This window comes from Xiphophorus couchianus, chromosome 24 (assembly GCF_001444195.1).
Source record: "Xiphophorus couchianus chromosome 24, X_couchianus-1.0, whole genome shotgun sequence".
Lineage (NCBI taxonomy): Eukaryota > Metazoa > Chordata > Actinopteri > Cyprinodontiformes > Poeciliidae > Xiphophorus > Xiphophorus couchianus.
The window spans coordinates 2491352-2517520 of NC_040251.1; the positions used below are offsets into that span (position 1 = coordinate 2491352).

The 26169-nt window shown below is 38.1% G+C and overlaps 1 protein-coding gene across 8 annotated transcripts in view; it reads left to right on the forward strand.

Annotated features, from left to right (window-relative positions):
- The first annotated feature begins 3248 nt into the window (after positions 1-3248).
- Positions 3249-26169, forward strand: part of dmd (dystrophin) — a 222473-nt gene continuing 199552 nt past the window's right edge. For 5 of the 8 annotated variants that reach the window (XM_028010153.1, XM_028010151.1, XM_028010152.1 and 2 more), the window contains exon 1: positions 3249-3511. In XM_028010153.1, the coding sequence (XP_027865954.1) occupies positions 3430-3511 (82 nt within the window). In that variant the 5' untranslated portion in view covers positions 3249-3429. The remainder of the gene's footprint in view (positions 3512-26169) is intronic. The other 3 variants (XM_028010149.1, XM_028010150.1, XM_028010159.1) reach the window with 1 other exon arrangement.

The window sequence follows — 26169 nt, forward strand, 5'->3', positions numbered from 1 at the left end:
TTACGCTTGAGCTAGAGCAGTATATTCTTCGCGGCCAAACGTTAGCGATAGGCCAGAATCAGATCCAGCTGTTTCAAGTTTAAACAGAGTCCACTCCTCCGGCAAGAAATTAATACTCAGTAGCCAATGATTTAAACAAGCTGGTTAACCAAAATATTGTCGTGGTTTGTTCTATTTGCTAAGCTTCACCAAAACTATGCATTGTCTTCCAACAATAACCAACAATAATAATGCAACGTTATAACGTGGAAGACCATTCTGACACATCTCCCATGTCAAAGAATGTGCTTTCTGAACTTGCCTCTAACTCATCTAGATGATTCCCTGTATTGCTAATCCTTAGTTATTAGCACCTAATAGGGTATCAAATGTCCATGTCCTATTGGACTTTGCATTTGATATACCACACTAACACCAGCAGAACAATTCCATTAGTTGTTATCCAGTTGCTACTGAATACACAAGGGCTTGAATGACTTACTGGCAGGACCCCTCACAATCTCTATAGCTAATCACATCTATTTACTGTAAAGGGCTACACATGTACAAATGTAATACTGTATTGCATTACCTTTTCTTCATTATTTGTAATTTTTTTTAGAAGACCCCAGTTTGCTCACTCCCCTTCCTCCCCCCACTCAAGAGACTTCATGGGGAGCGTCAAGATTCTTTGGCCCACTGCGCCCATCACGTCACCATATCTGAGAATAGAGCCTCTCCGACTCATGAATGCTCGTAATGTTGTGTGTAATGACTCGTGACGGTAAACCTAGTCCTTCTTTTAAACACTCTGCAAATACGAAGTGGCTATATCAGTTTCACAGCAGATCTAATCATAGTGAGTGTGTAAACGGCACTGCCATTCAATCATGAAGCAGTGAGAGCTTTCCCATCGGAGGCAAGCAATTAAAGGAACAGTGTGCTATAAAACATGTATGATTATAACTTCATCTTTTCATCAGGGGCTTCTGTTAGTCTTTAATCTTTTTCTTTGTAATTATCTTTTAAAACACCTTAGAAAAAGGTGTGCATAAAAAAGTAAGTAAAGCCCAGAAACTTTAATTTTGATGGAAGCAATGGAGTAAAACTAGCTTATTGCTTAAGTAGTCCTTATTTTTTTCCTCTGTAAAAACACATTTTCTCATTTTGTGGCCAAAAAGCCAACAGAAGAAAACCAGCATCTCCATCCAAAGTAACTGAGTCAATAAAGAAGTGTTACAGAAAAGTGTCACATCATTTTCTATGACCGCAGGGGGCAAAAGCGCAATTATTCTGTTCTGAATAATCTGTGACCAGTGTGATTTTAGCTATTTGAGGGTTAAATATTATTATAAATACACCCAGATTGTAGTGATGAGATGGTAGAGCTCTGAAAAAAATAGTTGTTTTAAACTCTGACAGTAAGGTCACGGATTATTCTGGCCAGAATAATCTGTGACCAGTGTGATCCATTTATTAAACGGCCATGGTTGGTTTACATATTTTAACGACAGCACATCGGGATTCAATGCGATGGTCAGTGTTCAGCCTCAAATCCAAAATAATACATTATATTTTCTTCGTCAATGCGATGGTAATAAAGGAGCCATGACTCTAACAATCCCAGCTGTATCAGTGTTTACCCAGTATTTGCACGCTATCGCCCCCCTGCGGTCACAGAAAATGATGGGTGACAGATTTTTCTGTAACACCTGTTTGCAGCGGAAGTCGCACTCATAATTCACGCAAAGCTTCAAGGGGGCCAGGAGAAAGGTGTATACGCTTAGAAATAAATGTTGTATATATGTAGGCATATAAAAATGCCTAATAATGATATGTTGCTAGTATTTTTGAAGCACGGCCAAGTTAAAATATCTGGACTCCACCACAACTCGGTGAGTGACTAACAGGTGTGACTTGTTGTCATAATTCCCGCTACTCGCGCGAGGATGTGAATGGCAAATGGTGTTACGTCACAGAGAAGCGTTAGCTAGACAAACTAAAAAGAAGAAAACGACGGAAAGACGACAGTCAAATAATGAAGGTAAAACATTTGCCTTTAATGTTGTACGAATAAAGGGAAGAGGAGAAGGTTTTTTTTTTTTTTTTTTTTACTGTTTCTTATGGTCTTCGTACCGTACAGACAAACTTGATTCAAGAAAAGCATATTGTGTCACCGCCACACATCGAGCAGACAAATACATGGAACTTTTTCTCTGTGGTTACAAAAATCAGTGACTGACCGCAATAACTACATATTTAAAAAATGAAATGCGCATTTTAAATATGAGCACTTCACCTGCTATTTCGTCTATCCAGACGATAATGAAGTCTCTTCCTTCAGGTGCCAACCAGCCAGAAGGAGGAGCCACCTAACCCCGTCACCATTGTCAGCACTGATGTCCATCAAGTCAGTCAGGACTCGGTCTCTATGGTAACTGCCTGTTGTAAATTCATGTTACACTCTGTTTTGGGTAAAAGAATTACATGTCCAGTCCACCTTATGCTTTCTGTGACCTGGTTGGGATATTTGGGGTGAATTAACTGGTTTCTTTTTCAAAAAGATTTATTCACATTTTTAAAAATACTTTATTTATCCCAAAGGGAAATTAAATCTTGTCATAACAAGTTACTGTCGTGATGCTGTGGGCAGGATGGATGTTCATGGCAGTCAAAAAAAGTCATGAGCAAACAATGCTAATCCACCTACTTAGCTTTTGCCTTTTTAAATCTCTGGTTTGCATTGTGCCAAATACAATGATGTGCTGTTTATGGCTGGTGGTGTTCAAGTAATTATTGTTTACCCCAGTAAGTGTACTAAAATTCAGGAGGACCCCACAAAACTACCTATAGACGAAACAAAACTATTATATTGCTTTTGGCTTCCTTTTTGTTTCATAAATTATACCACTATGGAATTGGTGGGTTATGTTTCTGTGCACTTTGAAGTTCACTTTAAAACGTTAAAGTTCTTGAATTGACTGATGAGTGTGCTTTCTTTCTTTTTTTACCATGACATATGACTGCTGTCCGCCCCCGAAGGCCACAGCTTGGTCTGTTTCAAACTCACCTTGATATCCTGTAACTAGGCTGCATCCTCGTCCCAGGCAGGAAATAAATGTCATGGACAGGGAGATTGAGTTTTACGCTTGGTGTCTGCCAAGCGGTTTGAGCCACATCATAACAGCTTACTATTTAAAGGTGGGAATGCTCAGAGTCCCCCCCACCCCTCTCATCCTGCCACCTGCTCCTGTTCATCTGCCCTTCAGTGACAGACCAAGCGGTCCTCCTTCTCTTCCTGCTTTAGTCCCCTCTGTCTTACCTCCTGTGTCCACTCCTTATTTCCCACCTTTGACTCGATCTGGATTTGTCCCTTCCCTCCTTCCTTGAGGATTTAACTTGACCGTTTGGCTCAGCGGTTACTAACTTTTCACAGCTGGCGGCCTGGTGATGGCGGAGGGCATGCGTCCTGAGGATTACTGCGACGAGCCGGTGGAAGATGAGTTCGGAGAGATCATCAAGTGTCGGTCTGGTAAGACATCAAAGTCTCCTGTGTGTGTAGGCGTGTGTGTGTGCATGTGTGTGAGTCCAGGAGCGTACTGACCCATATGCTGCTGACTGAGATATCAAAGGCTGCAGTACACTGATGCTGATCGTGCTCCAAGCTAGTGACAGCAAAGAGGGGGTCACCCAAAACTTTTAAAGTATTGCATCACCAACATACCAACTGATGCAAAATTTGAGTCTATATAGTTGATTTCAAGCTTTATTTTTCTACAAAATTAATTTCTGTATAATTCAAATATAACTAAACTATAAAGTTTACTTGTAGATGACTTTATACCTAAACAAATAGCTTAACTTTACTGGTGTTAGCTTAAAGCTAAAAACATGTCAGTGCCACTGTCATGCATATGGTATCCTATGACTTCCATCCATCCATCCATTTTCTGGTCACCCTTGTCCCTAATGGGGTCGGGAGGGTTGCTGGTGCCCATCTCCAGCTACGTTCCGGGCGAGAGGCGGGGTACACCCTGGACAGGTCGCCAGTCTGTCGCAGGGCAACACAGAGACATACAGGACAAACAACCATGCACACACACACTCACACCTAGGGAGAATTTAGAGAAACCAATTGACCTGACAGTCATGTTTTTGGACTATGGGAGGAAGCCGGAGTACCCGGAGAGAACCCACGCATGCACAGGGAGAACATGCAAACTCCATGCAGAAAGACCCCGGCCGGGAATCGAACCCAGGACCTTCTTGCTGCAAGGCAACAGTGCTACCAACTGCGCCACTGTGCAGCCCGTATCCTATGACTTCCAATAGGAAATGACCCCACAGTTTCCTTTTGAGGTTATATTTTTTTAACTATCATATGAGACAGAATAATTTTATTGTCTGGACAACATGTTTAGTGACTCTTGATATGAGAGGACTTGTTGGAGAACCAAAACACTGAAGTGAGAAGACAGGTGTCCAACTAAAATAGTTTGACTGACCGTCCGACACTGAACAATAAAATTATTAACCATGTAGAATGCTGTGAAAAAGTATTCAACCCTTTGCAGATTTCCTCCATTTTTTTGTTTCTTGTCTTTAATGTTTCCGATCATCAGACAAAGATAAACTGAGTAAATACAAAAAGCAGTTTTCAAATGATGACGTCATTTATTAAGGTCACCACATGCCCCAGAAATAGTCATTTGACTTCACCTGTCAAATCAAGAATGAACTTAAATACAACCTTTATGACAATTTAACATTCTCAAAATTTTAAAACAGCAGAGAAAAACAAAATTGCTAGTATCTACACATTCAGAGAAAGTTACAAAAGGATTTGAAAGCTTTCATACTCCAATGAACAACTGGGAGATACTTCATCCAGAAACTTAGAAAAAGATGGAACTGTGGGAAACCTCAATGGAGTGGAAGGTCAACCAAATTACTCTTAAGAGTTCATTAAGAGGTCACCAAAGAACCCAGAACAACAGGTGAGGCTTTGCAGGTCTCACCTTGCCTTTTCAGGTCAGAATTAATGATTCAACTATAAGAAAGAGAGCCTGGGTGAAAATGACCTTCATGGGGAAGTTTCAAGGCCAAAATCACTGCAGAACAAAAACAACAAAAAGGCTGTTTTACATTTACTATAAGAAGATCTCTATGACAAATGAGATAAAAGAGGGACTTTTTGGAAGGTGGGTGTCACTTTCCATCTCGGATAACATTTGGTGATAGTGTGTCGGTTTGGGACTGGTTTGCTCGATGTCTCGCTGTTATTGGTGGAGCTGGTCATTCTTCTTCCAGTATAAGTCCTTGTAGTAGAACGTTAGACTATAAGTTCATGACAACTTGGGTTGTGCAGCATTACAATGGCCCAGAGCACACCTGCAGGTTTACCAACGAATGACTCCAAAAAAACAAAAGCTGTGGAGCGAACTAGTCAAACTCTGGATTGAAATTGGTGAAGTGGCGTGAACCTGAACAGGCCGTTTGTGCTCAAAACCCATCAAATGTGACGGAGTTAAAGCAGTCGTGCAAAGAAGATTGGAGAGAAATTCCTCCACAGTGATGTGAAACAGTCATTGCCAGTTTTTGTAAGTGCTTGATGGCAAAACCCATTGGTAGGTTTATGGGGGAATAAGGGGGTAGCCTTATTCTCCAATATTGCCAACTGTTGGAGAACTCACACGACGTTGGTGAGGTCAGGAATTGTGTTGGGTAAATTAATCCCGTCTCCCTGTCTGCATAAACAACGTCTTTAGCTTCTGTCTGCTTAAATAAAGCCTGATTGACTAAATAAGCCCCTTCCCATGTCCCCGTGACTTGTACACACTCTGTCTTGCCCACTATACCCTCTGCTGCAGCTGGTGGGTCATCTCCAGCTGGAAATAGCATCCAGCTGGCCAGGCAGAGTGGTGTCAGATCGCCCAGTTTGGAAGCTAGCACTCTGTCTTTATCTTTCTATCTTGTGATTTTCTCACAGTTTTCTATTCTCCCCTAAGTTTATGTCTTTGTATCCCCGTCGATACAAAGACGATTCTTGTTTATTCTCTTTTTTTTGTCCCCTCCTGTGTTTCTTTCTTGTCCTGCTCCTTTATCTCAGTGTGACACATCTTACCACCCATGTTGTTGACGCTGTGTGGCTGGACTTTCTGTCGGGAGCTAAATCTGGCCTTCTATCTTTGTGCCGTAGGCCTCACTGGAGATACTTAACATACTGTCTGGAATACTGTCCTCTATCAGCGTATCAAGAGGTTTCAAGCTGGGAATGTTGGGTATTTCTTTGATATATACTCTCACTTTGATCTTGAAGATGTGTAAAACCTTCCATGCAGCTAATAAAATGAAAAAAAGTCAATATTAAGTTTTAATATGGATAGAAATATAAACTTGTGTGTGTGTGCATGCATGCACAAAGTAGGTATGTATTAGTTGGTCTAATTGTGAGGAACTGCCCTGCACTCTCCGATTTAAATCATTCAGCATAGCAACTTACATTAAGAAACCACATTTATATAACAGTGTAGTCTGAATTGTTGGGAGCTAAAGGTGGTAAAGTAAAATCTGGTTGAATGCTTTTAAATATATCATAAGAACCACAATGGATAATTGTTTAGGTTCATATTGAGCAGGTGTTACAAAGAAAACAAATTGAACAATTAAACAAAATTATTTTATTTGGATGGTAAATGATGGGGCAAAGTTCAAGTCTTTACTTTTGTAACACGATTGTATTTCATTATTTGTATTGCATCAAATTGTCTCGAGGGACTTATCCAGTGTTCTGTTGACCAAAAGTAAAAAAATTTCACTGACAGAATTGCTTCTTTGTGTGGATCCTCATAGGTCACCACTTTCTTTCTGTGACATCACTGAACCGGTAACCGTACCATAACTAATAGTTATTTTTAATAGTTTCATTTTTAAATTCTTCTATTGGAAGTTTTTTTTTTTTTTTTATCCTGGTGTTTTTAGACAAATTTCTACGTAGAAACATTGAATTCTGAAATAAACGTGATCAGCGGAAATGCGGCAATTTTGAAAAAACTCATGTTTTTCAATAAGTTTTTTGCGATAAGTGGCCGTATTGAAATTAGCATATTTAGCAAAACTTCAATGGAAACTATTTTTTTGCATCACCCGAGTCATCTGATCCACAACCGGACGTTACTACTGGCAAAAAAAACAACGATGATGACAGGAAGTTATAGAATTATGATGTTTTTTAATAACGTGATTTTAACAGCATTTCTTATTTAATAGAAACACCGCCATTTTTTTTTCTTCTTTTTTACATTAGCAGAATAGCAAAAAACTTTGGTCCACATTTGTTCTGGAAGAGCAGCTAGTGAAGCAGTAACATGGACTTAGTTTTTCACAGGTTAGCATGGTTTTAAAAGAGATTGTATTTTTCCCCCCCTGTAAAATGTGTCAGTTTGAAGCAACCTTTAGTGGCTTCAGAAGAAACCAGCCCCTCATAGTTTCACAGCTTTTTAAGTTCAACTAACGGCTTGTGTTTGGATAGAGAAGACAAGGAGAAATATGTGAAACATGAATAAATAAAATGATTAAATTGAAGGCCAAGTAATAGGATATTTAGCCAACTGAAAAAGTAAACAACCATTCATCATGTTGAGCTATAAGCCGACAGAGTAACAGATGTACAGTGAACCTTCCTATGGTGTGAACAGAACGGAGGGTAAAGCTTCAAATGAAACAAAGCTATAAGTAATTTTTCAAGCCTGACTGAGGAACACCCTTTGGGAAATCCAATTTTGAGGTTGGCAGGCGGCATGATGCAGGAACCGGGCTTACAGGAGTGAAACTGTAACCAAAAGGCAGTGCTGGGATTAATTGGGAACAGAACACACCGAGCTTTGCATCTAAAATGAATCTGGGCTTACAGGTAAAACAGTTTTTCTGCCAAGGAAATAATTAATGGTCAGCCTTTTTAGGTAGTATTAGAATTCTGCTAAGTTAGCTGGATTAAAATGAGTAGGAACAGGATCGTTTACTGTTTCTTTGGACCATCAAGTAAGGTTTTTAATGTTTGCACTTTGGCTGGTATTTTGAGTAAAAAAAACAAAAAACAGGGATGGCTTGGAGCAACACCCATCACTGTTTTAAGGTGTTATAGTTCTGTTTTTAATATTGCAGTTGATAAACTATGAGTATATATTATACTGGAAGACTTTCAGCCCACCCTCTGATATACCTCCTGTCTTATTGTTTCACTTTTGTCTCCTGTTCAACATCTCAGCTCAGCATTTGCTGCTGTCGTTCCATGGCACTGAACCCAAAGGACATGTTCTGCGTTGCCTCTATCTTTGATAAAATTACCTTTCAAAGCCCGGGGAATCCCAATTCATTGACCCAAAATTAGAATTGATGAGGTTTATTATGATTTAGATCTAATTCTGAAACTATATAGGCCTTAATCTGATACTGGCAGGGTAATTTGTATTCAGGGACTGGTGAGCAGGTTATGAATTGTGCATAAATTTACCCTGGCTTGCAAACAAATGGATATAATGACTTTCTGAGCTATGAAAAAAAATAGGCTGCAATTTTTTAATTATTTTTCTTTCATTGTCAAACTCTAGAGGAACTAATGTTTCTATGGTTTGATCGAGTTCTATCATAAAGAGTGGTTTAGATAGCAAACATTAATGAAATACATTTTAGCTCATAAACGTTACTTGCAATAATGGTTAAATTCTGATGGTACTTTTATTTTGGGGGATAATAGAAAATCTACCTAAACATTTAAAAACACTATTTAAAGGAATTTTCTGTCAACGTTTCACCTAATTTTTAGTTTGCATTTCCAGCAAAAAAATGTAAGATATGTTTATGTTTGTATTTATTGTGAATAAATATGTCAACTTTGATAAATGTAAAGACTGTCCAACATTTGGTTGAGGAGGTTTCTGTGTCAAAGCAAGAATTCAAACTTGTTCAGGTTAAGCTAGCTTAGCAACAGCGCTAATGCTAACCTCAAACTCCAGCAGAGGTTACCTAAAAGAAGTCGACGGTAATGAACAACATCTAAGCTGTTATTGTAACATTTATGTCATGAACACACCCGAATCAAATGATGATTTAAACGTGTGTGTGTGGTCGGTTTGAAGATACTCCCTTCAACACCTTAGTTGTATAATATGACATAGATCTCATGATGTCCAAAAATCATCTTTTGATTGGTTAAACAGCCTTCATTTTGCTAAAATTGCCTCTTGTCTGCACAATGAGAGCAGTGGGAAGCGAACTAAATTATTTGAGTAATTCAATAAATTATTTTCAAAGAAATCACCTTAAAATTGTTGAAATATAACAAATTGTGACAAGTGTCAGAAAGAAAGAAAACTTGCATATTTTTTGATAAAAAAAGATTTCATTATGATGACCCTACATAAAATGTTTGCCAGTTGTTTAAACAATTTTATTGGTTAATTTCTAACAGTTCATTTTCTGAATACAAGCCAAAATTTTTTTAAATAAAGTTGGCTTTATTTATTAATAAAATACTCAGATTGGAATTTGAAGCATAATTTAAGGAAAGCAAAATTACACCCAATCAGAAATGTGAAGATCTGGAATTTTTAAATTCAGAATGAATACTAATAAGTAATAAACATTATAGCCAGGAGATGGCAGCAGAGGCTCCTACTAGCTGGGGAAAGCTTCCTCAGAGGTATGCGAGTTGCTGGCAATAGAGATGAGTGCGTGGGAACAGATTCTGTTCTTAGGAGAGTTGGGTCTGGCTCTAAATGAAAGAAAGGCAGGTTGGATTGGTCCAGACAGAGAACAAGAGAGGGGACAGAGGAGAAAAACAAGGTATAAATGATAAAGGAGGTGGAGGAGAAAAAAAACAGCTGTTGATTTCTTCAGGGAAAAGAAGGCTGGTGGTAAAATAAATGAGTGGGTTTTGGGTAGCGGTGGATATGAAGGCTGGAACGGAGGGTTCACTGTATGATCTGACCCACATGGAGTTTCTGGGTCATTATAGACCAGAAAAGGAAGAGCAGGAGGCTGTTTGGGAGGGACTGGTAATGAGTCTGACAGTTGAAGATCCCAGGGGATCTCCTTCCCTAATCATTAGACACACACAAGCCTGTGCATACAAAAAGGAGGAAAGGTTTTGGATAATGCTAGGGATTCTCCTCAAGTCAGTTTGCATCACCCCCCCCCCCCCCTCTAATGGAGGCTGGCTGACAGCTCCCTGCAAGGTCTTCAACGATTAGTCAGGAGAGAGCAAGAGTCACGCTGGGAACAAGTCAGCAAAAATGACTCCACAGATCATTGATGCAAGAAACCTTCATGCTCACTCCTAGTCTCACGTAGTCAGCATGGCAGCCTTTGAGGACATCACTCTGGGCTGTTCAGGTGTTGGGAACCTGCTGAGTGCGAAGAAGGAATCATTAATTCATTAAATCAAACTGCAAATAGTTGACACTGGGCTTAGCTTCTGAATCCTCACCGATTCGGCAGTGATGAGAGTTTAAAGCTTGTCAAAGTGTGGATCAAAAGTTGAGGTCGAACTTTGAAACATGAATTACACTTGAGCAAAATTCCTGAGAAATAGAGAAAATGTCCACAGGTGTGTGCTTTTTCGGTATGAGACATAAACAAATCAACAAAACTTGCAATCAAATTGTTTGTGTTGGTTAACGACTCGTATAAACCTTTGGGTTTGAACAATTTGGCTTTATTTAACAGATAGTATCCAAAAATTCTACTGTGTCAAAAGCTTTTCCTAAATCAATTAAAAAAAACAGCAAACAGCAGTAATGTTTCCTAAAGCCAAATTGGATTAAAATACCAGGAACTGTCCTGGTTTATGGACTATTCAAGAGTAGGATAATTTTTTATTACCTTAGAAAGTGTAGAAAGTGAGCTAATAGGCGTATAATTACTTATTACTGCTGGGATTACCGGATTTAGGGATTGGCATAATGACAGAGCACTTCTAGGAGTCTGGAAAAAAATTATTTGTGGAGTAATTCATAAAGCAGTTATTGGTGCTACTATGATAGTTTTTCTGGAATGTTACAAAGGTATCTTTACATTAAAAATGGTTCACTAGACACAAAATCTAGACCCAAATCCTCCTGTAACTCTCTGTGCTGAGGTATAAAGAAGAGAGCTTTGTGTTTCTTACTTACTTCTTACTGTAGTTTTTAACAGGACAACTTCCTTCTTAAACCATCTGTAATAAAAAGGAATTTTGTCAATCTGCAAGCCTTCAGCTGAGCTACAGCACTGTGTATTGGTGACTGAGTCGGCCCAGACTCATTACCGTCCTTCTGCGAAAGAGAGCGATAGGAAGTCTGAATGTGGTATTCCTCTGTCTCAGGGGTTTCTGGAGAGAGGCAGCAAATATGCATAAAAGGGGGATATGTTTAATTTAGATGATTGATATTACCTTCCATATGCATTCAAGCTGAATCTTTCTACCTTAACTACCTCCTGCAAACATTTAAACCAGTGATATCTGCTTCTCTCCGGAATGAAAATCTGAACCAGCAGACTCAAAGAAAGCTTTCCTTTCTTCGTCAGTGAATTGAGTTTTCTAAAGAGACAGCATGTTTCTATCTGCAGAGATTAACATTGAAAAACCACATCTCCTCGATCTGGCCGTGACTTTTGTCTGTCTGGAGGGAAAATTACTCTCTGTGTAGAACCAGCCTTTCCTCAAGGTTCTTCCAACGCAGCTAATTTCAGTTTGTCTGTGAGAGAAAGACTGAGAAGGGAAAATGTTCCATCCAGTTTTGAAGAGACCAGATTATGTTGTATTATCAGCACCAAAACCCCAATGATGCTTAATTTCCAATAATCAGGAAACAGAAAAAAACATGAGTTCATTAGTGTTGCTCTTATAACACTATATGGGGCATATTTACTAAACTGAGAAGTCGTGGTCGTAAAACTGTTAGCTAATCCAGCTCTTTATGCTAATGGCCAAACCTATCTGAAAAAGATAAAATCATCACAGAGACAAAAACTAGTAATCAACACTCAACAAGGTACTTAGATAATGTAGAATAGCAGCACATTTAGTTGTATTTCAATAGTTAGAACGTTATCAGTGTCATACTGTTAAAATGACTCCCAGTCTCGCACAACTTTTGCAGGATCTTGCAAAGCAGCTCAAGATCTTGAAACTTTCTCTAGGTCTCACAAATGCAACTCAAAATGTTGCAGAACATTTCATTGGATTTCTCAAAAGTCACTATGGATTTCACAGAAGTGAAAAGTGACGTGCAAAATTAACTCAAATTTACAGTTACACTACTTGTACAGTTTACAAGTAGTTTCGGATTGTGCAAATCAACTTTGGGATCTTGGAAAAAGTGTTTTGAGGTCTCAAAACCTCTGGGATCTGCCAATAGTTTTCACAATCGCTCAAAAGTAACGAAACCGTCTTAAAGTGTTACGCAGTAACTCTAAAGGATGAATCTTATAACTGTTTTTGCTACATCTTTGCAGAAATACCTCAGGGTCTTTCAATAGATCTCAGAATTAACTCAAGATCTCAAACAAAATTACCTCGAGATGTCACAAAAGTAGCTCTTGATCTCACAAAAATTGTTCAAGTTCTTGTAAAAGTATCTTGGACAGGAAGTCCTCCAAAACCACTTTTTTTTCTTTTGGTTTGCTTTGCTGGGTTCAATATCTACAGCACAGGTGTCAAACTCCAGTCCTCAAGGGCCGGTGTCCTGCAACTTTTAGATGTGCCTCTTTGCTTCGCCACACCTGAATAGAATAGTTAGGTCATTAAGGCTCTGGAGAACTGATCTACACATGGAAGAGGTAATTAAGCCATTTCATTCCAGTGTTCTGTATCTATGGCACATCTAAAAACTGCAGGACATCGGCCCTTGAGGACTGGAGTTTCACACCCCTGATCTACAGATATGTTTCCAAAAACCAAGTCAAGACAAAACAACTCTGTGACTCCGTCCCTGTAACATCTAGTGTAATGAATACCGTTTAGCTTTTTAAAAAAACAAAATGAGACATAAACATGTTGTGTTAGGTGGCTGTAGATGGTGGATGAATGCGTTTTAGAATAACTTCTATGTAAACATGGGACTATATGAATGCGCAAAGTAATTCTATCACCTCATTGTGTGGTTTCTTACTCATGTTGGCACATATTTATTTCCTGCATTCTGTCTTTTCTGATTTTTTTTTACTGCCTCATCTTTTTCTCTGATTATTTTGTAATTTTTTTGTCTCGAAGACCTTGGCTCACACAATTTGCCATTGTCTGACACCCAGGAAGACACACAAAAGCATCCTAAATCCCCCGCGCCGTCTCTCTCCTTTTCCGTTGCTAACTCTCTCTAAAAGTCAAAAGTCACTGTCAGCAATGTTCTTTTCATTTTCCTTCACGGAGGTAGTTTTACAAGCTCATAATAAAAAGCAGATATTGAATATGAGAGATGGCCCAAAGAATGTGGATGATGGAATTGTTAGAAAAATGAAGGTGGTGAGAGGGAAGAAAAATAGTGATTTATGTGAGATGGTAAATGAGGACAGACTGAGAGGAGCGAGGGATGAGATGGAGGAAGCGGTTATATTTAGTACAGAGGTTAAACAGCACAGCCCATCTTTGATAAATATTTATTTACATAACTCATATGCTTTGATCTACTCCTTTGTGATTCAGGCTGTATGTTTAGAGTTGTTGTCTAGACGACGAACCTCTACCCCAGCCTCCATCAGCTTTTCTTCCAATCATGCCCTGTAGGCTGCTCCAACCATCACCACACCATGACACAGCCACCACCATGTTTGACAGTGGAGATGGTGTGTTCAGGGACATTTGTAGTGTCACTTTTCTGCTTCACAGAGTATTTTGTATGGGTACCAATTGTTTATAAAAAAAAAAAAGTTTAGCAATACATATTAATGAATAGAGTTGCAATGTGAGCTGTCTATATAATATCAGTAAGTATTAGTTGTGGAACATGAAAGCTAAATTAATATCAGCTATATAAATTAAACCTTTTCGTTCATGATGGTCAAAGGGGCAGTACTATGTTTTCCAGGCACGTAGTGCCATTTTATAGCATAATCAAGTAACTATGGTAACTTGTTAAAAAAATACGGTAACACTTTATTTGAAGGGGTGTTCATAAGACTGATATGACACGGTAATAAACATGACATAACACCTGTCATGAGCATGAAGGAGTCTTTATGAATGTCTATGACTGTTGTCTGTCATGAAGTGTCATTCGGTAAATAATGACACTTTTAATGCAACGTTGCTTTAAAAGCTTCATTAAAAGTTCATTGAAGGTGCCAACTTTGCATTATTTGGTAAATGTATACACTTTAACATACACATTATACACTGTCTCCATGTCCCATAAGAAAAGCCAACATGAAGCACCAAGGGATGCATTGAAGGAAAACAATAAAGGCATAAAGTTGCGAAAGGGCTGACATGCAGATGAAGGAGTGAGGGATGAGAGACTAAGGAAAGGGTCTGTGGGAGGAGAGGGACAGGGTTGTGATTGCACTTAATTGCTCTTCACATCCAGGGCGGGTCTAATCACTCTGAGGCTCGTGTGTGTGTGCATGTGCAAATGTTTTCCAGCTCCCAGTTGCAACCCTGAAGCTTGCTCGTACTTTTAGCAGTGGTTCCTCATTAGGAAGCAGATGATACTGAAGAACTGCTGCTGCTCCTTCTTCACCTTCAGCTCACATAGGGACACCTTTTTAACCTCCACCAGCCTGTGAGGGGAGACAGAAAGTCAGCCCCTTCACTGAATGTTCCCACTGGGTGTATGACACCTGGTTTCTGCTCCAGTTGATGACTTACAGTCTGTTTTATCGTGGTCAGGTCAAATTAGCAGGGAAAAGCTAATAGTCTAACATATCGGCATTCAAAATACGGTTTTGATTCATTTTCACTCGTCGTCACTATAATTGAATTAAGACTTCAGCTAAATGTAAAGGAGACTTTAAATTTAACAAATACAATCAGAATTGGTCGCTATGCTTTTTAAAAAATTCAATCATTTGAAAATGAATCGGTGACTAAAGTACTGATTCATTTTCAGTTTCTTTATTAGCAATTACACCTCTGGCTGTTTCAAGCTTCCCATAAACAGTGTGTTGTAGTTGAAATAAAACTGTTCCTCCTTATATATATATATATAAACTGTATATATGCACGTAGATTAGTGACGTTTTTCAACGTCAAGTTTTTCCTTTTTTCCACTTATAGACTTGTTGAAAGCAAAAACGACATTGTACAGTCATGTGGAAAATAATTATCTAGTGTGTTTTTAATTTATGCAAACATATATGCATTTGACATCAGTTTTAACAAAAATTTAATTAAAAACTAAAATCAGAATATAGCTTAAAATTTTAGCCTCAAAAGCTAAAATCCTTCCAGATGTAGCAGCAGGGGAACTAAATAAAAATGCACGCCATACATTTTAGATAATTAATGTAGAAAACTTGGAAAGTTATGGGTTTTTTTTTTCTTCACTTAGCAATTATGCATGACTTTGTGTTGGTGTATGAAATAAAATACATTAAAGTTTGCAGTTTTGATGTGATAAAATGCTAAAGAATTCAACGCATTGTGCTTTTCAGACGCATTAAATTAGCTTCTGGTTTCATTACAGTTTGTCTGTAATGAAAAATGTTGCTGCAAGCAGTCACCTTTTCACATAATCAGAAATATTCTAAATAATTCGATAGACACAATAAGCATTTCACATCAGTACTATAAATTGCTAATGTTTTGTGGCAGAATGTTACAGCTTTTGTTCCCTCCACTATGACAAACATTGCCACGCTCTTGTGTCTGATTAAAAGCTTACCCAAAAATCCCTCCTTCCCACCTCCCCCCACTTAATCATTCTGGGTGCAAGGCACATTTTAGAGGAGAAACTGTTTCTAAAGTACTCAACAAGATAAACAATTTAAACGGCCCTCTGGTTGTTTGGATCCATTGTCTGCTTCTGTGGTGTAAAGTAAAACCTCTCTGGGCGGTTTGTCTGTGATCAGCATTAAAAAAAAAGAGAGAAAGAAAAGGAGAGTTATTCTGGTTTTGTTTTGAGTCGAATTTGTTAGAAGCTGAAGATTATCCTTGCTTGAAAGGAAAACAGACTGTTAGGAAAGGATTAGAGGCACATAATTGAAACAATAGAGAATTTCTGAGATGTATTCGTCTGGTATTGAATTTGGCTCAGACTTGTTTTGCTGAATAACGTCAGTGTGACGCTGCTTGTACAGCCTTCTGTCAGCCTCTGACCTCTCTGTGAGGAAGGTTTAGTCCAATCCTCACTTCTGTCTGTGAAGTTCAATATTTATTGCATGTTCAACACATTTCAGGTCACCTCAAATCTTCTCAGTTAGGTCAAATGGGTTCACTCTCTCGCCAGTTTGCAATTTTTTTGTAATTCTAAGTGGGGATAAATGTTGAGCCGTCATGATTTATTCCTGAAAACCATCATCAGTGACAAAAGACAAAAATGTCATTTCTATTTATTACACTATGTACAATATTTTAAAAGGTACCTTATTAGGAGTGAGCATTTATTGCATTGTTTGCCACTTATTGTGAAATATTTCTGATAATGATAAGAATTTTGACTTGTTCTGATAAATTTCAGTTAATGATTTAAAAAATATATTTTGTTCCATGAGAGCATCAATAAATATCTAAAAAAAATACCTAAAAAGAATTAATTTTTTTTTTATCGCTGTGTACTAAGACATTTGCGCTAGAAACTAGACCAAAATTACTTGGGAAGATTTTGTGTTTTTGCAGTGTTGTATTGTTTAATTGTGGTACTGAAGTTTTTCAGTGTTGTAAAAAATGCTAATAAATGTCCACATATCCAAATATGTTCTTTTCCAATTAATAGTACTGATACCTAGATCTTGATCTTTGGGCTTACTTGTGGGATTTTAAACACACCTTGTCAGTACTGTTGACCAAATAAAACCAAAACAGGATTTAAAAATTAGAAAACCAAGGTCTGTGTTTCATACATGCTTGCTACTTATGTGTGAGTTTATGTAAAGACAATTTGGTGGCTAGTCTGAGCACGCTAATTAAAATGATTTAATCCCCTTCAGAGCGATGGCTGGTGGCCATCCTATAATAATAATTCAGTTTATCACGTTGATTGAAAGAACTAATTATTTCCCAGTCATTTAACGCAGTGAAAATTATTACACTGGATTTTCTTTTCTTTTTTTTACCTAACCGCAGGCTGTCAGGTGAATATTAGACAAGTTAATTACTTGCTGACCCAGAAACTGACATTTTTTAATAAAAAAATAACCTGAAGAAGTAAATAAAGCAACACTATAATACATTTTATACAGGTGCAAGTTTTAGGGCTCCTAAACTTCCCTTCTCACAGGATTAGGATCTTATTTAGCCACCCTTAACCTGATTTCCTTAAATAAATCTGCTTTTTGGAGTCACCTAGTGAACATAGTCCACTTGTGTGTAATCTAATCTTAGTATAAATTCAGCTCTTTGGTTAAGGAAATTAGGGAACAGCCAAGTCCGGCTAAATAAAACTTGTTTAGAGACACAAACGTTGCGTGACCTTTTGAAAGGAGGCAACTAATCAAATGTAGGACATTTACTGCCCTTTTTAAAGAACCACCATTTTATTTCTGTTTTTGGGGTTTTTAAAAAAAAACGTTTGCAAAAAAAGTGAATACTTTTTCACGTTAATATTTGTGAAAAATGATTTCAACTTTCAGCCTAATGACAAGGAAAATACAATAAAAATATTTGAAAGACTTTCAGATGTGGAAATTCAATACAATTATTCCTCCATTTGCTATTATAATTGTGTAAAAACCACTTTGTTGTTTAACATTTGTGCAGTAACTCAGTCATCACTCTACCTGCTTTAGCTGGAAGAAAAAAACATGTATTTTCATGTTAGTTATGCCTTTCTGGGTAAACTTGAAACTGATATATATATATATATATATATATATATATATATATAATTTTTTTTGTCTCTGTGAATATGCATGCCTTTGTGTCTGGGGGTGTGTGATTTCAGCAGCACTCGTTAAGCTAATGACTTTACCCTCAGCGGGGTCGCTCTCCTCAGAAAACGTACATTCGTTTATCGCCGCTGGCAGCTGAACACCACAGATGCTTTAGCAGCGGTAGCCGGGATACAATACAGTATAGGCTCTGAGGTCGTTGGCAACCCGGGGGCCTCCCTCGAAACTTCCACTCAAGCCTGGAGGCGACTGGAGCCAAAACCTGACTGCAGCGTTCAAAGACAAATAGGAGGGAGTGGAAATATCAGATCACAGCTACCCACATCTGCTTCCTGCATTGAGTTATTGTATATAACAAAGCTAGATTAGGCCTTTTTATGATTGAAAGTTTACCTGAGTGTTTGCCTGCGGCGTCTTTCTTCTTGCAGCCTTTATTTTCCTTTTTGTTACAGAGAATTTGGGGGTTTAGCCATAAAGCTGGGCAAACGGCATCAAAGGAGACAGCAAAAAGGATAAAAGTCAGCACCGACATGCCATTTCACTATACTTAAAATATTTTATGAGGTCTTTCTCATAATTTGAATTACATCCATTTCAATTGTTTATTACTAATGATGCCGGCAGTGTGGGAGGGATTATAAAGTCTTTGCAATTGGCTAAAACACAGATAAAACCCTTTAAATATGTGAAAACAATAGAAAAAATCAGCATTTATTGTTGGCCAACTGTTAAATGAAGACACGGACTCTTGACAAGACATCACAGATCTTCCATATAATATATATAACAAGTTTAAGGTACTTTCATACAACCATTAGGTTCTCAATGGGGTTCAGTGCAGTGGACTCTTCATTTTTTTCAAGAGCTGTATATACTTAAAGTATTTAGTGTTTCGCAAACACTAAATATAACGTGTGTTCATTTTAATGATGTAGGGGCAGCTAGCTTTATACTTATTTGAGTTTTAGTGCTCAAACTGGATGTTTGAGCACTAAAACTCAAACAACCAGTGCTTAGTACTTTCCTTAATATTTACTTATTCTTGGTTTCACTTCAAACACATCTAGAGTGTTTGCTCCTGAAAAGCTCAAAGTTTGTCTCATCCGACCAAAGCACACAGTTTAAGATAAAAGTCAAAGGACAGTGTAGAAGACTCCACTGTGACGGTTGGACAGAAAAAGCTTTTTCTTGGCAACAAACCACAAACACTGGTTTGCTTATATATATATATATATAAAAAAAAACATTTAATGGTTGCTATGTAGACTTTGTGATCTTAAAGTGCCACTTTTGTTTGTACTTCTCTAACAAACAGCTTTGGGGAATATTATTTTACCACCTCAGTATCTTCCTCTACCTTTCCTAGTCTCTCTTGGGGCAGCTGTAATTCATCCCTGACTTTAGTTTGTGCTCTCACAGCTGATAAAACTTCTCTCCACTTGGCCACCTGCTTGGTACCTCAGGGATCCCACAAGGTACCTACGTTTGAAAGGATTTCTACCTCCTCTAGCACGACGTGTCCACCAGCAGGATCGGGGCTTTCCAGCTTCCCTGAAGCTACAGAAAAAAAGAACATATCCCTGTCCTCTGAAAGATGTAATATTTGACTAATGCATTCCCTCCACTTTATGGTTTAGCAAAATTTGCGATTAAGATTGCAGGCTTTGCATTCTTGTAATCTTGAATTATTTCCTCCGCATGCCCCTCAATAGACAAGAGCTTGCATGAGCACGCACATTCCTAGACATACCCTTGACAGAACAGTCTCCGTAATGGCCCTGCTCTCAAGTCTCAAATGGCGATAAGTGAATTTTCATTAAGAGAATATTGAGAATTGCAATAAATTGTTTTAATGACCTGAAAATGGCTTCGCCTCTCTGTAGAGACGGGGTAGGGGAGGAGAAGAGACGAGCTACAGCACTTTGAACAGCGAATGTAGAAATGTGTGTTTTGACTGTTAAGGAACGTATAATTTTTCTGTTAATAAGGGCATCCATATACACAGCTACATGTTTTTGCCTTTAGTTTAATCATTTTTTAAAGCTTTTATCCGATTATTTCACTTTTCCGACTCTTTGACTATCTGATGCATGGTGTTTGTTGTTCTTTAGACTCCTAATTACTGCACTTTCTGTTTGATATGTAGCAAACAATTGAAGGCAATTAAGTATTTGGCTAATGTATGTGTGTGTTTGGGGTGTGTGTGAGTGTGTGAGACATGTGCCAGCAAAATTGGGCAGCAGATTGTGATTTTCAGCCAGCTGGTCTGGCTGTTTCTCTTTTTTTTGTCTCTTTCACACACACGCACGCACGCACACACACAAATCCTTGCAGAATTGTACTAGCTTTTACCCAAAGGAAACTCATCGTCACAGCAATCGCAACTCCCTAACGAGATCCCCCATCCAATAAGGAGGCGGGATTGGTGCCACTTCCTGCCCTGGTTGACTAATGGCTGTGAGTAACGGTTCGTGATCACTGTAAATAAAGGCATATGTTTGCAAGCTGTGGATGTGCCAGTTCACTGCTTTGTGTGCCATCTAGGCTGGTTTCTCCAGCTGCTAGCGATGAACTGTACTGTAAGAGGTTTGCTTTGATCCAAAAGGTTGAGCAGGTGTAAAGTTAATAAAAGCAAGAGCGCTCAGTGTAGAATTGTGACATTATGGATTCTCTTGAGAAAATGCTGAGATATGTTTAAGGAAAACCCACAGCCAGAGGGAAATGTGTTTGAGTTTCTGAGGTCACCATCCCATAGGTTTTAAATTCGTGCAGTCAGCAGTTCAGATTAAATGAGGCAAAATGCATTTCCGTTTCAGCCTCTGTGTGTGTGTGTCACCACCTCTAAACCATGACTTGTTTTTCCTCTTCTCAGCAGATGTGGTAGCTCTCAAAAGTCTCAAAATGACACAATGATGAAACACTTTAACACTAAAAAGGCTGTTTGTCGTCGTATGAAACTTTCCTGCATGCCATCCACCTTCCTCTCTGATGACTCCAAAAAAAAAGAGAGAGAAAACAACAACAACATTGTGGCACAAAATCTTAGATAAAGTGCAGGTCTTTGGACATGTCGGAAAATTTGAACACCTCATCTCTCACACACCTTGCATAGGAGCCCTGCCTCAGAATCGGCACAATTGCAACTAAAATATTTCAGTGATGACCCAGTAATAACATCTCGTTACCTCGGGCTTCATTTACCTCAGCATGCTGGATACTTGAAAATGAAAGTGAAATTGACTGCATGAATCTGACCACTTGTTGACATGGGTGTTGCATTTAGATTTCATTCCCAGATACTTAGTTACTCATATATACATATACAGTACAGACCAAAAGTTTGGTCTTTTTCTAATTCAATGGGTTTTCTTTATTTTCGTGACTATTTATAAGGCAAGAAAACCCACTTATTAACCTGACAGGGCACCTTTGAAGTACTGTACTGTACATATATATAAAAATATACAAAACAAAGCTGCGCTTCCATTACAAATGTGTGCAAACTTTAATATTCTGCCAACATAAAAAAATAGAAAGCAATTTTTCTATTGCAGTGTTTCCATTAAATAAGAAATGCAATTAAAATCACACCTGAATAACTTTGTTCACGCGATAATCACTAAAAATCATGACACTGTTTTTATTTATAAAGAATGTTGCAAAAAAACTTATTTTTAAAAAATGATTCTTCTATGTCACAATTATTCACTATTTTATGTTGGCCTATCACTTAAAATCCCAATGAAGTACATTTAAATGTGCTGGTTATATTCGCCAAGAGGAAAAAATATTATTGTTAAGAATATTTTTGCATTGCTTTGTATACATCTTAAAGATTGCTCTTGATATGAGTCCCATTGTGAAATTGCAGCATTCCACTACTACTGCTACACTTTATGAATTTCTTATCTTAGTTCATATCTTAGTTCCAGTCATTATCAAAGTGGGACAGTCATTAAATAGTATCATCTTGGTAATGCATAGTGGAGGAGACATTCTCTAAAATAATTTAAAAATGTCTTAACCTTAAATCAGAACGCTGAAAAATATCAGAATAGCTGCTGTAGTTTAATAACTGAAAAAGCTTTAGGAATCTGAGGCCACTATAAAATAGCTCTCGGTAAATCTGTTTGAGCAAAAGTGAAGGCCAGCTGTGAAAGTGCTTGTTAATTAAAGACAGCTAGAGGGAGAAGCCGATTTGTTCCGTTTCGTACTCACGCTGGGTGTAACCGAGTCTCCCACTTGCAAGCCAGGATTACTAGTTAGGCATAACGAGCAAACCAAAGAAACCAAAGGCTTCTAAATTAAGTATGTGGGTATGTACATATCAAAACATGTAAATTCTAGCCTGGATGTGTAGAAAAGAACCCTTCTGAGGTCACAATTTGACATACTCAGCCAAAATTCTGATATAAATACATTCTGACATGTTTATTATACTAAGAAGTAGAATAGCATAGAAGCGCACACCATACTTGTAACAACTCTATCGTTTTCTTTCTATTTTCTTTCTTTATGCACTATTTTTTTTCTGTGCTCTAGCTTAGATTAAATTATGTAAAATTTTAACCAGGGGAGTTATTCAATTATGAATTGCTTGATATTTCTCTGAAAATGTGGACATTCAAACAGGTTTCTGTTGTGTTTAATATCGAAAAAGCTCTCCTGGACTTTTATGCTGTGAAAGTTGCAAAAAAAAAGTTTGGTTCATAGCAGAAAGAAAGGAAAATAAATTAGACAAACAACCTTACAAGAACAGAGCTCCGGTTATTCTGGGGACGTGCGACTCTGTGTGAACGTAACCTTTTCTCTATTTGTCCCCGCTGTAAACAACAATATGTTCTTATCAGCTATATGGTGTCCTGCTCACTTTGGCTCCAGTGTTTCTGGTGACCTTTTGACTCCCTGGGGACGTCCACTATCACACACAGTCTGCTGCTTTCAGACTAGTTGTGAATTATTCTGTCAGCAGAGCAGATAAGGCTACACTTGACAGACCGTTTTTTTATTTTATGACTGATCGCTTCACTCCTATCACAGACAAATGGCTTCATTCTCTTGGCCATCATCCTTGGCTGGTAATAATGTCTGAACACCTTGCTTCCATCTAACCGTCACTTTAATGTGCCGAGGAAGCTTATTTACCCAGATGTTGGTTTTGCCGTCTAGAGGAATCTCCTAGTTGGTAAAATGCCACTAGTGATCTAGTAAGGATTATTACCGTGCTAGATAGGGGTCAAGTACACAAGAGAGATAATGCTGAACGGAAAAATGAATCTGTGCATAGATTAAATTTTAGCCCCACACCCTTTGATGAGGGTATTTTGATTCCCAGTAAACAGATGCAGTGAGTTTGACTGTCACAGTTAAACAAATGAAAAGCTTTGGAAATTAGAAATGACATAAAATAGGAATTTATCAGTATTTACTAAGGGATATGATGTATTTGGTCCCTGCCAGAAGAGAATATTTTTCAGACCGTCAGATCCCAAAACAACACACACTTACGTTAGTCATATTGAGATCAAAGATCTCTTGTAGAAGGGACACCTGGTCAAGACATCAACAATGAAAGAAAGTGACATACATTAAAATTACACACACCTACAACATGCACTGCAACAATATCACCATATTTTTTAAAAGTCCTTCAATGCAACAGGGATTTAAAGTTGAAGCTTAGATTGTAAATTATTCCAGGTTTGAGGTGCTGAAAACCTAAAAGTTTTTTTGCCCACTTTGGTTCGTACATTGGGGACAACAAATTGCAGGACATCCATTGATCTACAACTATGTAGACATGTTTTCTTGTTAAGAGACATTAGATAAGAAGGAGTAGTGACCCAGAATAGCTTTATAAATAAACACAAACCAAATGACTGAGCTGTTGTGTATATGCAGCCGTCCAGTTAATTTTAGAGTACACAATGATGCGCAAGAGGACCACAGTCGGTAATAAATCTCAATGCCCCGTGGCATTTACACCATCTAGAATGCACAGACAATGGAGCAAACAGCTTTATATACAATATATCTCCTCAACTCCAGCTTTCTCTAAGGCCTGCTTCGTTTGGAGCAGTTTTAATCATCAACAATGCAAAAAAATGTAATGAAATATACAATAAAAGCAACATTTAAATTGTTTTATCCTAATTTATTTGTCTCTGCCCAGACACAAGTCTTACTTAAACCATTCTTGAGTATTGTGTGGCAAAGGATGGGGAGTCAGCAGACTCAAAAGGAGTCTTTGCAGGATTTGTTAGCCTCTTCTATCAGCTCCAGGGGTCTTCTGGCTTGGGTAAGCGGGGTCTGAGGGGCTTTTGCAGCTGCTCAGCTAGTGGCAGGGCAATGGAGCTGCAGAGCAGTGTGTGAGATTAAGAGTTTTTCTTCCCTGTAGTTTGGTCTTTCATGGTTGGAGCCTCAACAGCCGCATCACCAACAAGTCTGTGTAGCATGTTGTTTGGACCATATTTCTTTCTTTCTTTTTAAACTTTGACTAGTTTCCTGAGGTTTCAGGAAAGTAGAGTTTTCAAACAGTTTGTGTTTGGAAACTCTACAACCTGCTCTGAGAAAGTTCTGAGTCATGCTTTGAAAGCTGATCAGTTAAATGGAAAAGTCAGGCAAGAAAAGTGAATATTTCCTAGTTTTCCAAGACACACCGGAGTTTGACGATAATTTAGAAATCCAAACTGGCCTCTGTTCTCACTGTGGTGTGTCCCATATATTCTGGAGCAAGTGTTCAAAATGTCTCTTTGGCTCGTGCGACTACATACCCTGCCAAGAAACAATTATATTTCGACTTTGTATAAACTGCAAATTTGGTTTCAAGCAACTTTTCTTTGTTTTCTTCTAATCCAATTTGGTTAATATTGGAACAGTAAGAGATTGTTTAAATTAATCAGTCTTTTGTAAAATAAACTTTATACCAGGCAGTTCACTCCTAAGTGCCCTGTTGCCTTCTGTGTGAAGCAAATCACTTTTACTGCATGCCTCAAAGGAAGAAAGACCTACCAGTGTTGCTCAGTATATGACCACTCTCTTTAAATGCTAGCGCTATATGGTACAAACCCAAGATTTTGTAGTGTTCTAGGTTTTTTACAAACATGTCGGCTTTTGTTATTGTAATGCATGTTGAATTTGTGCTGAATAATTTCATGCACATGATGTAGTTAAATAATTTGAAATATTCATACCAAAAAATTTTGGCACAACACTTTTGTTTGATTATTATGTGATTTTAATTGTACCAAACCATGACTTCAAAACAGAATGTATATGTGGGGGTGTCATTTTTTCTTTTTCTTTTTGTCTTCTACCTTTAATATAATATGCCAATCCCAACAAGAATATAGAGTATGAAACATCAGCTGTAAAACAATTCAAAGATGACCCTGTCAAAACCTAGTATGAAATTATGCAAATTCCACTTAGACAGTACAAATCTACACATTCAAAGGCATAACCCCTGCCCCCAAACATCTGCAGGTAAATAGCAACTTAAATCTTTCTGTCAGTTAAAAAAAAAAAAATTCTTATGTATTTTTGTCCTGACCAAGTTAAAACCCACAAATGAAGGAATACTCTCTACATCTTTTCACAGAATCAGAGTCACTTCCAGGTCACTTTAGGTACAATTTGTTCCAGATGATGTTTTTTTCCGCCTCACTATTTTTGTACATTTTCCCGCTAGATACAGAGGTCACTTGTATTTGGTCTGCCTTCAACCCTTCAGCAAACAACATGAGCAACAGATGACCCAGGAAACGAGCTGTTGTTTCCTGGGTTGAAACAGCAAGTGTGTTTTTCTTTCATGGGAAGAAAAACACACTTTGCAGAGCTGAGCAGAGATCAAATCATCTCAATCCAAAGCCTCCTGCTAGATAATTGTCCTTCATTTAAGTTTCATCTCTTTCAAAAATGCCACAATCAAACTCCATGCCGTGGAAATTCACCCTCTTAAACATTGAGTTTTGATTAATCTTTCTAGGTGGCAAAAGCTTTGGGGGCTGTTTATGGAGGCAGCCTTGTAGGATTCAACAGTCAACAGACAATTGAAAGCTCATAAATTAGGAGTTTCAATGTTTGGAGTGCCAGGGTGCAAGAAATATTATTTACCTCCTACAGCCAGGCAAATGAGAACAAGTGAAAGGATGAATCCTGGAATGAGAC